At 33.9% G+C, this 12,450-nt stretch overlaps 1 protein-coding gene across 1 annotated transcript in view; it reads right to left on the bottom strand.

The window, feature by feature from the left end:
- Window positions 1–1,313: 1,313 nt before the first annotated feature.
- The window catches only part of ANAPC10 (anaphase promoting complex subunit 10), a 147,355-nt gene continuing 136,218 nt past the window's right edge, over window positions 1,314–12,450 (bottom strand). The window contains exon 6 of the mRNA XM_011957021.1: window positions 1,314–1,367. Within this exon, the coding sequence (XP_011812411.1) occupies window positions 1,362–1,367 (6 nt within the window). The 3' untranslated portion in view covers window positions 1,314–1,361. The remainder of the gene's footprint in view (window positions 1,368–12,450) is intronic.

Here is a 12,450-nt window from a genome sequence, read left to right as displayed (position 1 = left end):
AACCCAAATGCCTATCAATGATAGACTGGATAAAAAAAATATGGCATATATACGCCATGGTATACTATGCAGCCATATAAAAGGATGAGTTCATGTCCTTTATGAAGCTGGAAACTATCATTCTCAGCAAACTAACACAAGAACAGAAAACCAAACACCACATGTTCTCACTCATAAGTGGGAGTTGAACAATGAGAATACATGGACACAGGGAGGGGAACATCACACACTGGGGCCTGTTAGTGGGTGGAGGGCAAGGGGAGGGAGAGCATTAGCACAAATATCGAATGCATGCGGGGCTTAAAACATAGATGACAGGTTGATAGGTGCAGCAAACCACCACAGCACATGTATACCTATGTAACCAAGCTGCATGTTCTGCACATGTATCCCTGAACTTAAAGTGAAAAAAAAAAAATTTAAAAAGCAGACAGCTCTAATGCAGTAGCAAAGAATTAAACCAGTAATTTTCTAATTTATTTAAGTTACTTTTTCCGTGATTCCTGGAATTTTCAAGCACTTATCCAAATGCAACATATGCCCAGTTTGAAGGCAAATCCACCACTAAAAAAGTCCCCTTTCACATCCTGTTCTATCTAGCCTCAGTCAGTTTATTCAAGATTCTGACCCTTCAGGCTTCTGAGCCCAAATTCTCATTTCAAATACTCCACCCTTTAGAAATACCTAATGGACTATTAAAGAATTGGCAAAGAGTAAAAGAAATATTTCATAACTGGTATTTTTATATTGGTTAGAAACATTCACAGGTTATTTTAATTCACTACTACAGTTCTTATCCCATTTTAGAAGAGCAGTTTGAGCTGGAAATTTTTATTTAGCTTTTACTCTAGACTACCTGCAAACCATTAAAAATGTATCCCCAATTGGGCTCATGGTTAATTAACTGTTCTTTGCCAAATCCATCTGTAAAGATTCAGTATAAAACACCTTTTATTTCCCATTTTGCTCATGATCCTAAGTTATTTGGTGTCTCTGCTTAGGCTAATTTTGACCTAATTCTCATAAAAATAAATACAGTGGTGTTAGAGTTTTCAACATTTAGGCATCACAGTTGCCTACTTGGAGCTAACACTGCTCTTGAGGAATGAATGACACAGCATGTACAGTGCACTAAAGTCTTAGGAAGAAGTGACTCGTGTGTGCAGCCCCACAAAGCTCCCATTAATGAAGAGGGTGTTTAATTAAATCTTATAACCCTGAAATAAGAATCTACTCCCATATCATGTTGAAATAGTCCTTGAAGCTGCCATTTATTCCATGCTTACCATCTGCAGCAGTAAGCTAAACATTGTTTTAGTGATAAGAGCTCCAATTCACCTCCTCCATTCTCACTTGATTCTTCACTTCTGAGATACAGTACGCAGGGCGAGAAGAAACAAAGTTAGTTAACAAAGATAGAATTTATCAACCATTAACTGCCTCCCCCAATTAACAGTTACAGTCCTAATGATTCCATAAAGTTTCAAAAAGGCAATATCAGATACAAAAACCCAAGAATCCATCTAAAAATTGGACCCTTTCATTGCCATTTGGTCAAGGAACAAGATGAAACATGAAAATAACTCTAGTTCAGAAGTCAGAGGACCTGAGTCATTAACTACTTGTGGTTTCAGTTTCATCTGTCCTGTGGGGGTGACACCTGCTTTACTTACCTGACAGGGTTGCTTTAAGAATGTGTGAAGAAATGGGCATGGACATTCTTCGTAAACAATAAAATACTTTACAAAATATTTGAATAATTTAATTTCCTGTTATGTGTATAAAAATGAAATGTATTTTTAAAAGAAATGTTTATTAAAAACTTTCAAAAGGACTTCTAAAAGATTCCTAATAAAATTTTCTAGTTCTTATCATAAACATAAGGGGTAGGGGTACAAGAGAGCAGCTACCCAAGGAATAAGACAACAGAAACCTCAAAATATGGCATCAGGGAGAAGACTAGAAATACTTAAATCTTTCTAAGAAAGTCTGTAGATGAGGGATTCACAATTTTCCACAAGAACCAATTTAAATTTAATTACTGATTTTTTACACTACAAATCAGCAAAATACTCATACAAGCAGAGTTATTTATTGGCCACCACAGGGCATTTGTCCTTAGATTGGCCCCTTTTTGCATCTTTACAGTGTTTTTGGACACCTGTGAAATTCTGAAGGCAAAATAAAACATCTGCTCACACTCATGCCTCTGAGTCTTATGAGCCAATTTTATTATTAAGGGTGTTATCAGAGTAGGACTTAGATTAGACCACATGTAAACAGCAATGGTAAATTGGGTAGGTGAAATATTGTTTTAATTGAGATTATACTAATTCATTTGTAATTTTTGCTAACCTAATGAAGGACCCCTAATTGTCTAAGTGCCTCAGGGCCAAAATTGCTTACACAAGGCCAAAATAATTAAACACAAGCCTCAGTATGAAGTAAATGCAATAGTTCAAGATGAAGTTTGGAGATACATGAATTTCTCTAAGAATTAGGACTGAGGACAAAGAGACACATCGTGCTTTACACGGCTCAGTTTAGATTAAATCACATTAATCTTTTCTAAACAAAGTTGTAAAGTCACAAAATAGTCTTAATATTCACTAAGAAGTCACAGATAGAAATACAATTTTATACTTGTCTCTGTATTAAATCAATGTCCTCCTTCCCACCTCTCCATCCTTTTATCTCTCCCTCCAACCTTCCTTCCTCTTTTTTTCTGAAAAGCAATGAGTTTATCTGTAAATAAATAGGAAATAATATAGCCTGGCCATCTTTTCATTTTTTTATTTTTTGTATCCTTCCTGCATCACCCCTCTTCCCTAACAGTAGTGAAGTGAGGAGAGAAGGTTTTATTTGATTAGGTCAAAGGTGAGGATCCCTGGACAACATTGTCCTTTTGTCTTTGGTATGGCAGAAAACATAAAACCAGAGGCTACATACCTACCTTATCCACACATACCATCAACATCAACGTGGTATGCTACCACCTAGCCTCAGGCAGCTGATTCTTATAGCATTCTGCCCTCCAACCACTTCTCTGTCCTAATCACCCAGCTTTCTTTCGACTGCTCATCCATTCCTTGTATTTTTGTCTTACCTACTGTTTGTAAATAAGAAGCAGCTACATCCTACATATCATAACAGTGACATGAATCTTTCTGATGCCCAAGTGATGTCAAATTACTGCTATGAGGTATTTGATAATGGACAATATGATATAGAAGAGATGATAGAAAGATAGTCTAACACACACGTACATACATGCATACGTATATAGGGGGAGTTATTTCAGAGTTACTCAAAGGTAAATATTCTATTTAGTAGTTCTAGGACTTAGTCAAATTCATCTAACCTGTTTTCTCCAATCTGAAAGAGAGATAATAAGACCTATTTTGTAGGAATGTTGTAGGAATTAAATATTACCTAAAGAATACTTTATCATGTGACTGGCACACAGAAAGTGCTCAGTAAATGTTAACTATTTTTAATGTTGTGAGGATGAGAAACAGTCTATGCAAGGAATCAAGCAGGGAGCCAGGCCTAAATAGACATTCAAAGGGACCTGGGTCCCTCTAAATGGCAATCTTTTCTTCCTTTTTCATATTTTAGTACTAAAAAATGTAAGTGAACAAGATCACCAAATAACAACACTTTTAATTCACATGAACAAAATATAAAACCAGCAGATAACTTTATTGCAAAAATACTTAAAAGGACCTTTTTAGCAAAGAAGATGATTCAAATTCGACCTATTACTATTCCAGATAATGCTGGAATTACTTCCCAAGTTGGAAATAGCATACTCACTGGATAGACAGGAGCTTGTTGTCAGCCATGTGATATTTTCAACAGGCATGGGAGAAAACAGAGTCTAACATGGGAATAACTAAATCTTAACAGTTGCTAAAAGAACAACTTACTCTCTGACCTCTTTAGGATGAAAAATTATCTATTCACTTGACAAGCACACATGACAAATGCCAAATGCCTTCTATAACTTAAGTGACATGAAATTAAAGATGTGGGACTGGTTGTATTATGGTGATAATTTCTTTAACAATTATTTTTATTATCAAATATTTCAAATTTTTAAAAATGGCAAAGCATATAATGAACCCCTGGGTATATACTACCGGCTTAAGAAATGAAACATTACAAATGTAATTGAAACCCCGCTATGTTCTCATTTCTTAATTCCCCCGTTTCCTAGACCTCAAGGTAATCACCACACTGAATTTGTTGTTATTTATTCACATGGGGTGCATTCTTCAGGATTACTTCCTCAGGCCAAGTTAAAATGGCCAGTCTTCTATCAACCTTCAGAGTTAATTATTCCCTTTGTGCCTCTGAGTAGAATTTATGAGGTGGCAAGGTTTAATGATAGTAGAATTAGGTCCTACTTCTTAAACTAAATCCAAAAGTTGGGGAATACCATTTTAAGGCCACAACAACTGTGAAATATGATGTCCTTTAAAAAAAATCAAGTCAAGGATATTTAGAAACATGTGAAAAAAGACTTCATAGACGTGGAAAGAATTCAAGATTCGAGTTTCAGTAATATGGAAAACTACACATAAAAACCCTCCTGCTAGATAAACTGGAAATGCTGGGAAAAATATATGAACTTATAATGCTTAGCTGAGTTCATATAAAAGAAAAATATCCAGATGCCAGGAATAATGAAGCAACTGAAAACCGGACTGGCACATGAGTAGTCTATGCTGTGTTTGCCTCGATGGTGGGTGGTGAGTAGGAGTTGTCATCTAGGAGTTTGATTTTTCAGGGAATGGAAAAAAAAAAAAATAGGAGATGAGAACTTAGCTCTTGCAATGTGGCATACTGAAACTAAGATCTCTGCATAAAACTTGAAGAGCTAAACTCTCTGGCCACCAGCAAAAGAAGACAATAGACAATAATGAAACTGATTCGTCCATGCTTGGGCTCTAGGTGGGGAAAACAAATCTCTTGAGAATCCATAACATGATCCTGAACTCATACAGGATTGAATTTATCTCAAGTGTGGTCTAGAAAGCCACAAGTCAAGAAATTACAAAGAAATAGGTCCCAAGCCAGGAATCTCTATAGAGTACATGCAGAAGTATACCCAAAACTATTCTGAAAGACAATTCTTAACCCAGGCTGCACAGGAGTTTTACAGACAAAGCCCTGCTGAAGATAAGCTCACAATGCAAGGTTTAAAACAAAAGAGAAAACAATCCACGCTGGGTGGAAAAACTCATAGACATACCCAAGAAATTCACATAATGAAAGTGTCTGACAGAGATTAAAGAATTATCACATATTTTCACTAATGAGTCTGAAATCTCCTAAAAATTTGATAACTACTACAAATTCTGAATTCCTTAATATACATAAAAATAAAAAATGGTGAGCAGCTGTTAAGAGAAGGATTAATAACTGTACTTTCGGGGATGATCAAGGCAAAATCAGAAATAGAAAACATTGAATTATTTGCCACTGGCTTGCACTGGCACCATGTAATAATAAATAAAAAGTTGTAAATGCACATTATAACTACTACAGGAAAATGCCTCCTCTCAGAAATGTGTAAACTGATGCTCTTTCATCAAAAGGGCCTACAAGAACACAGACGTGGAGCAAGCTACTACCTTATATAGCAGCTGGAGGATGTTGCCTACACACCAAAGCTCACATGATAATTTTAAAGTTAGGGGTGGCTGTGGTAAAGAAATAGGATATATTCATCTTTACATGTTTTCCTATATATAACTATTTGTAATGCTTTATAGATTAATGCTCAATATATTCACTACTGTTTCATTACTTATTCTTCTGAGGCTCCATGTAATAGATACCCATATAAACATCTTAGCATGATATTCATATCTGTTTGTTGATTAATATAAACTTGAAATTTCTGCTCACTTACACATAAGCAGTCGATGAGTTCTGTCTATTGTACTGTATATATCCAGTCATTTCTTGCCACTTCCACTGCCACACCGCTGTTTGGCTTGGCTGGTCATCATATCACACCTGGGTTTTTCCTTTCGTTATCAAATATTTTATTGCAAGCTTACTACGTGTCAGGTACTATTGTCCTAAGTGCTACCTTATTAAAAGAATTTCAGTCCCTATCTTTATTGTCTCTAGTGCTTGCTGCTCCAGTTGAATCTTGCTGACTTAACCTTCTTAAAACACATATCATTCACCTGTTTAAAAACTCTTTAATGAAAATAATAACAATAATAATAAAATAAAAATCCTTCAATGGTTCCCTAGAACTTAGAAGATACAAATAGAAATTTTTACTTTGATACTAAAAGACTCTCCAAAATCTGGCCTCAAACTATCTAAAGTTTTCTCTCACCTAGATATTTACTTGTATTGGTTTGGGAGGCAGTGTCTTCCAAATAAGCCATATCAATTTTTGTCTCATCAGAGTCAGACTGAGTAAAAAACAAAACCTAATTATATTTTGTTTATAGAAAACATATAATAAATATAGGAATGCAAAAGGGTAGCAAATAAAAGAATGGAAAAAAATAGCATTCAAACATTAATCAAAAGAAACTAGTATAGCTTTATTAAATCAGACAAAGTAGATTTTATGGCAGAATACACGACTAGAGATAAAAAAAGTACACTTGAAAATGAGTACACTTCATAAGTATAATTCATAAATACTTCATAATTTCTGGTTAGATCTGCCAGAAAGACACAATAACTCTAAATATGTATGTACTTACAAATATGGCCTCAAAGCATATAAAGAGACAATTGACAGAATTATAAGGAAAAGCAGACAAACTCACAATCATGTGGAAGATTTTCACAAATTTCTTATTAACCGATAGACCAAGCAGACACAAAAATCAGTAGTATTAAAATATTGGATGATACACTAAAAATCCTGAATTACTTGACATACATAGAACACTGCGCCCCAAAACTGAAGGGTAATACTATTTTTATGAAACATTAATAAAAATTGAGCATATGCTAGGATATTAAAGCAAGTTTCAACAAATCTCAAAAAAAGTTCCCTGACCACTGAGCAATTATTCTGTAAATCAATGATAAAAGGATACCTTGAAAATCCCTATGTATTTAAGAAGAAAATTAAGAAACATGCTTCTAAATAACCTGTAGGTCAAAAAAAGCCATTCTAATAGAAATTAGAAACATTGTAACTGAGTAGTTATGAATAATTGTCAAAACATATAAGATCAACTAGAGCTGCACTTAGAGGAAACATTACAGTCTTTAAGTATATATTTGAGAAAAGAAGAATGCTAAAAATCGTTAATCTAAGTATCCATTTCAAAATGTTAGAGAAACAAGGCAAGTTAAGCCCAAAGAAAATAGAAGAAAATAATGAAGAGCATGCAGCCATAAAAAATAACCAAATCATGTACTTTTCAGCAACATGGATGCAGCTGGAAGCCATTATCCTAAGCAAATTAAGGCAGAGATAGAAAACCAAATACTTCATGTGCTCACTTAGAAGTGAGAGCTAAACATTGGATTCACACGGACACGAAGATAGGAACAATAAACACTGGATTCCAAAAGCGAGGAAGGAGGGAGGAATGCAAGGGTTGAAGAACCACCTATTGAGTATTATGTTTATGTCCTGGATGACAGAATCACTAGGAGCCCCAATCTCAGCATCATGCAATATACCTATTTAACAAACCTGCACAAGTACCTCCTGAATATAAACTAATAATTATAATAAGCAGAAATTAATAAAATAAATATATGCAGCAGAAGGGATAAATAAACCCACAAGTTTGTTCTTAGAAAAGACCAAAAGAACGGATAAGTTTTTGATGAGATTGATAAAGAGGAAAAAGAGAAGTCACAAATAACCAATATCAGGAACGATGAGAAGTCTAACACTACATATCGCACAGACATTATAAAGACCATAAAATGATAATATAAATAACTTTATGCCAATAAATTTGAAAATGTATAGGAAATAGATAAACTCTCAGAAAAATATAAATTCCAAAACTTACACAAGAAGATGTACAAAAATCTAAATAGTTTCTACAGAGATTTATCAATTCAATCTGTCATCAGTGAATTTTACAAATAATTGAAGAAATCATTCTAATCTCACACAAATTTTTCCAGAAAACAGAAAAATATTTTAAATTTTTTTTATTTTTTGAGGCCAAACTGATCTCAATACAAAAATGTAATAAGAAAAATACAAAAAAAAGGAATATCACAGGTCAATCTCAGTCATAATGCAAAAATCCTATGATACACATAGATAAAAAATTCCTCAGCAAATTATTACCAAACAAAATTAAGTGATTGCTATAAAAGGATACTGCCCATAACAAAGCTGGATTTATTCCAGGATCAATAGTTGATTTAACATTCAAAAATCAACCAATATAATTCAACATAATAATGAAGAGAAACATGGTAATTTCAACAGATGCAAGGAAAGATTTGTATACTAGATATTCGTTCATGATTAACAAACAGACACTTGGTAAAGTAGGAAATGCATTAATTTGATTAAGGATATCTCCAAAATACCTAAGCAAACATCATACAAAATCATGAAATCTTGAAAATTTTCCCATTGTGATCAGAAACAAGAATGGCTGCTTAATATGACATCTCAGATTTCTGTTTAATATCTTACTGCAGGACCTAGCTAGTACGATAAGAAAATAAAATAAATAAAAGACACAAGAAAAGGAAAAGAAGGAACAACATAGCCTTTATTTACAAATGTAAAAAATTAAATTATTCTAATTAAACAATAAGTTAAAGATTGCCAATACAAAGTCAAGACACAGCCGAGGAGGGTGGATCACGAGGTCAGGAGATCGAGACCATCTTGGCTAACACGGTGAAACCCGGTCCCTACTAAAAATACAAAAATTAGCCGGGCATGATGGTGAGCACCTACAGTCCCAGCTACTCGGGAGGCTGAGGCAGGAGAATGGTGTAAACCCAGGAGGCAGAGCTTGCAGTGAGCCGAGATCATGCCACTGCACTCCAGCCTGGGTGACAGACTGAGACTCCATCTCAAAAAAAAAAAAAAGTCAAGACACAAAATAAATTTTATTTCCACTTACCAAAACAAATTTGTAAAAGCACTATTTATAATAGCATCAAAATATCAAATTCCTAGGAATAAATCCACAAAAGATATATAAAATATCTCCCCCCAAAACAATAATTGGATAATTGAATTATTGAAAGATTAAAGATTAAAATACATATTCTGTGAATTAAAAGACTCAATATTGTAAAAGTATCAGTTTTCCTCAGATTGATCTATAGTATAGAGTCAAACAATACCCCCCAAAATTCTGTCAGGTTGTGTGTGTACCTGTGTGTGCAACATGATATGCTGATTTAAAGGCCAAGAATAGTTGAGACACTATTAAGAAAGAACAAGCTGAGAGAACTTGATCTACCAGTTGTTAGAATGTATTATGATTCAACACTAATTAAGATAGTGTTTTCTTGATGATTGGAGCTTCCTACTCGGTTCAAACAAATTGACAAAGAGGTTCAAACAAATTGAACTGAGTAGGAAGCTTGAATACATATCACACATACATGGATACTTGATTTCAAATAAATAAGGCATTACAGAACAATGGGAGATGGGTCTTCAGCAAATGGTACTGGGTCAATTGACTATCCATAGATGGGGAAAAACATGAAATTTAACCCATATCATCTAAGGTGAATTGCAGATATAACCTGTTCAACAAACCTTCCAGAATACAATATAGGAGAATATCTTCATGATGTTCAGGTTGAAAACAATTTTTAGCGCACACACACAAAAACACAAAATATTACAAAAAGACCAATAAATTGGTTTACATTAAAAGTAAGAATTTCTGTTCATCTAAAGATCTTTCTTTTTCACTTTATTGAGATATAATGACAAAACAAAAATTGTATATATTCAAGGTAAACAATGTGATATTTTGATATATATATATATGTTGTGAAATGATTACCACAATCAAGATACTTAATACATCGATCACCTCATATACTGTGTGTGTGTGGTGAGAATACTTAAAGATCTCATCTTTAAAACAATGAAAATTCAACCCATAAGAGTGGAAAAGGATACTTAAAACTGACAGAGTTTATATTCAGAATATATGAAACACTTTTATAAATCAATAAAATAAAGACTTGTAAAATATGAAAGACAATGATATTTCACAAAAGAGTCTATATAAATTGCCAACAAACATATGAAAAGTGGCTTGAATTCATTAGTTACCAGGGAAAAGAAAATTAAAACTACAAAAAGTTAATATTATACTCATAAAAATTAATAAAATTAAAAAGAACAACAATACTAAAGATGGACGAGAATGTGGAGAAACAGCAACTTTTATACCCGGCTGTTGAAATGTGAAAGGGTACATCCACTTTGGAAAATGAGTTAGCAATATCCACAAAACATGAGCATATCTATCTATCTGTCTATCGATCTATCTATGTGTGTATCTTACAGAAATGCACATGCAATATAAGTCAAAAGACAAGTACTAGAATTTTATATCAGCATTATTTGTAATAACAGCCCCAATTACAAACCACAGTAGAAGGGTAAATATATGCAATAGTAAATGAACAAACTATATTTACAGGAAATAACTTGAATATATATTACAAAAATCATGCAGAGTAAAAGAAAGCCAACACAAAAAAACATGTTTTGTACATATGTACATAATGTATATTATGTTAAACACCGGTGAAACTAAACAACAGCATTTAATTCAGGATATGGGTTAATCTTGGAGAGGATAAAGGAAATAGTGGTTGAGAGGGGACACAAAGAGGGCTTCCAGGGTACTGATGTGCTCTAGTTTTTGGGAGGTGCAATGACTAAATTCACTGAGCTGGTTTTGGTGCTCTGTATATATATTATGCTACGCACATACACACATACACACACTTAAAAGGAAAACAGATTGACAAAATCAACCAAGGATTAGAGTAGATGGGACTCACATAATTCCTCTACTACCAAGTTACTTCATTTTAGCTTGCAAGTAATAAAGAGAAAATTATTCATATACAGAATCTTTCCATTAAAATAATATTTCCTCTTATTATAATTGCTAACTATACAAAGAGCATATGGAAAATGATTAGTATTATTTAAAACAGGAAACTGTGCTTACACTATATTCTTGATTCTTCCATATCACTAGTGTATTTCATGCTTCAGTAGACACACCATGAAAAAGGATTATAGTATAAATAATATTGTTTCAAAGACTTCTTCAGTTTTAAAAGAAAACTTTCTTATTTTGAATCCAAAAAAAAAAAAGAAATTTGACTTGAGAGAGCATGAATTGGACCCAAAGGAATCAAATTGTGTTCCTACTAATGATTTTGTTTCAACACACAACATGCCATATTTCAAAAACTCAACTATTTTTGTGATGACCACTTGAAAGATTTATTTGGAGCTGTGTACAATTTCTGATGGTCTTGCTTACAAGTGGATTTTTCTAAGAATTTCATTTATTATCTAAATCTCTGGAATGGGGAAAGGAAACCTGGAACAATGGATCAAAACTGGGTGGACATTTCTATGACTCCACAAGTATCATCCTCTAGAGAACGTCCTTTAGAAGAGCATCAATTTCCACTCACCTTTTTATCCCAGGCAAACTTCTGATCACCTGGGATATCTGCATGGAGCATGGAGATATGCTCCAACCACAGATATGTCTGTGCAGACATATGCAGATATGCTCCTGCATGAAGCATGGAGACATGCTCCAACCACAGATAATTTATATATGACAAATATTAACTAAATAGTTTGATTTACACAAATTATTGCCTCAAAAAATGTATTTGTTATTCCAGAGTCTCTTTCACAACATATAATAATGGATGGCGGGTGATAGGCCACGCTTACTGCCCCTTTTCTCCTCCAATGCTTTAGTATAGCATATATAATATATACCAATTTTATAAGGGTCTGGTTATAAAATGACAGCTCCTCTGTATATAACAGGGTAAGATAAATTTCACCTCATTCTACCCTTCTCTTCTACCCATATCATTAATTCTATTACTCGTGTTAACACCGTGCTGTAGTGCAGTCTGAATATAACCTTCACACTCCACACTTCTTCGTTTTCCATGCCTAAAATACCCTCTCGTGTTATTTATCTGTACTTAAATCTGCATGTTGTTCTGGAAGCAGAGTGTAAATTTAAGAACACTTCTTCCCCACTCCTGATGATTCCCAACTGGAAGGAATCTCAATTTGTTTGCCCTGAGCCTCTCTCACCCCTTCACCCCCATCCCTGGGGAGTAAAATTATCTGATATGAAAGTATGGAAAGAATAACAGAGAATACATGGCTCAGCACTACCCTCCTTCTAAAAAGCTTCCTGCCTAATCAATGCAACCAGCATTAGG

Source organism: Colobus angolensis, unplaced genomic scaffold (genome assembly GCF_000951035.1).
Source record: "Colobus angolensis palliatus isolate OR3802 unplaced genomic scaffold, Cang.pa_1.0 Scaffold111, whole genome shotgun sequence".
Classification (NCBI taxonomy): domain Eukaryota; kingdom Metazoa; phylum Chordata; class Mammalia; order Primates; family Cercopithecidae; genus Colobus; species Colobus angolensis.
This window is presented reverse-complemented; position numbering and strand designations above follow the sequence as displayed.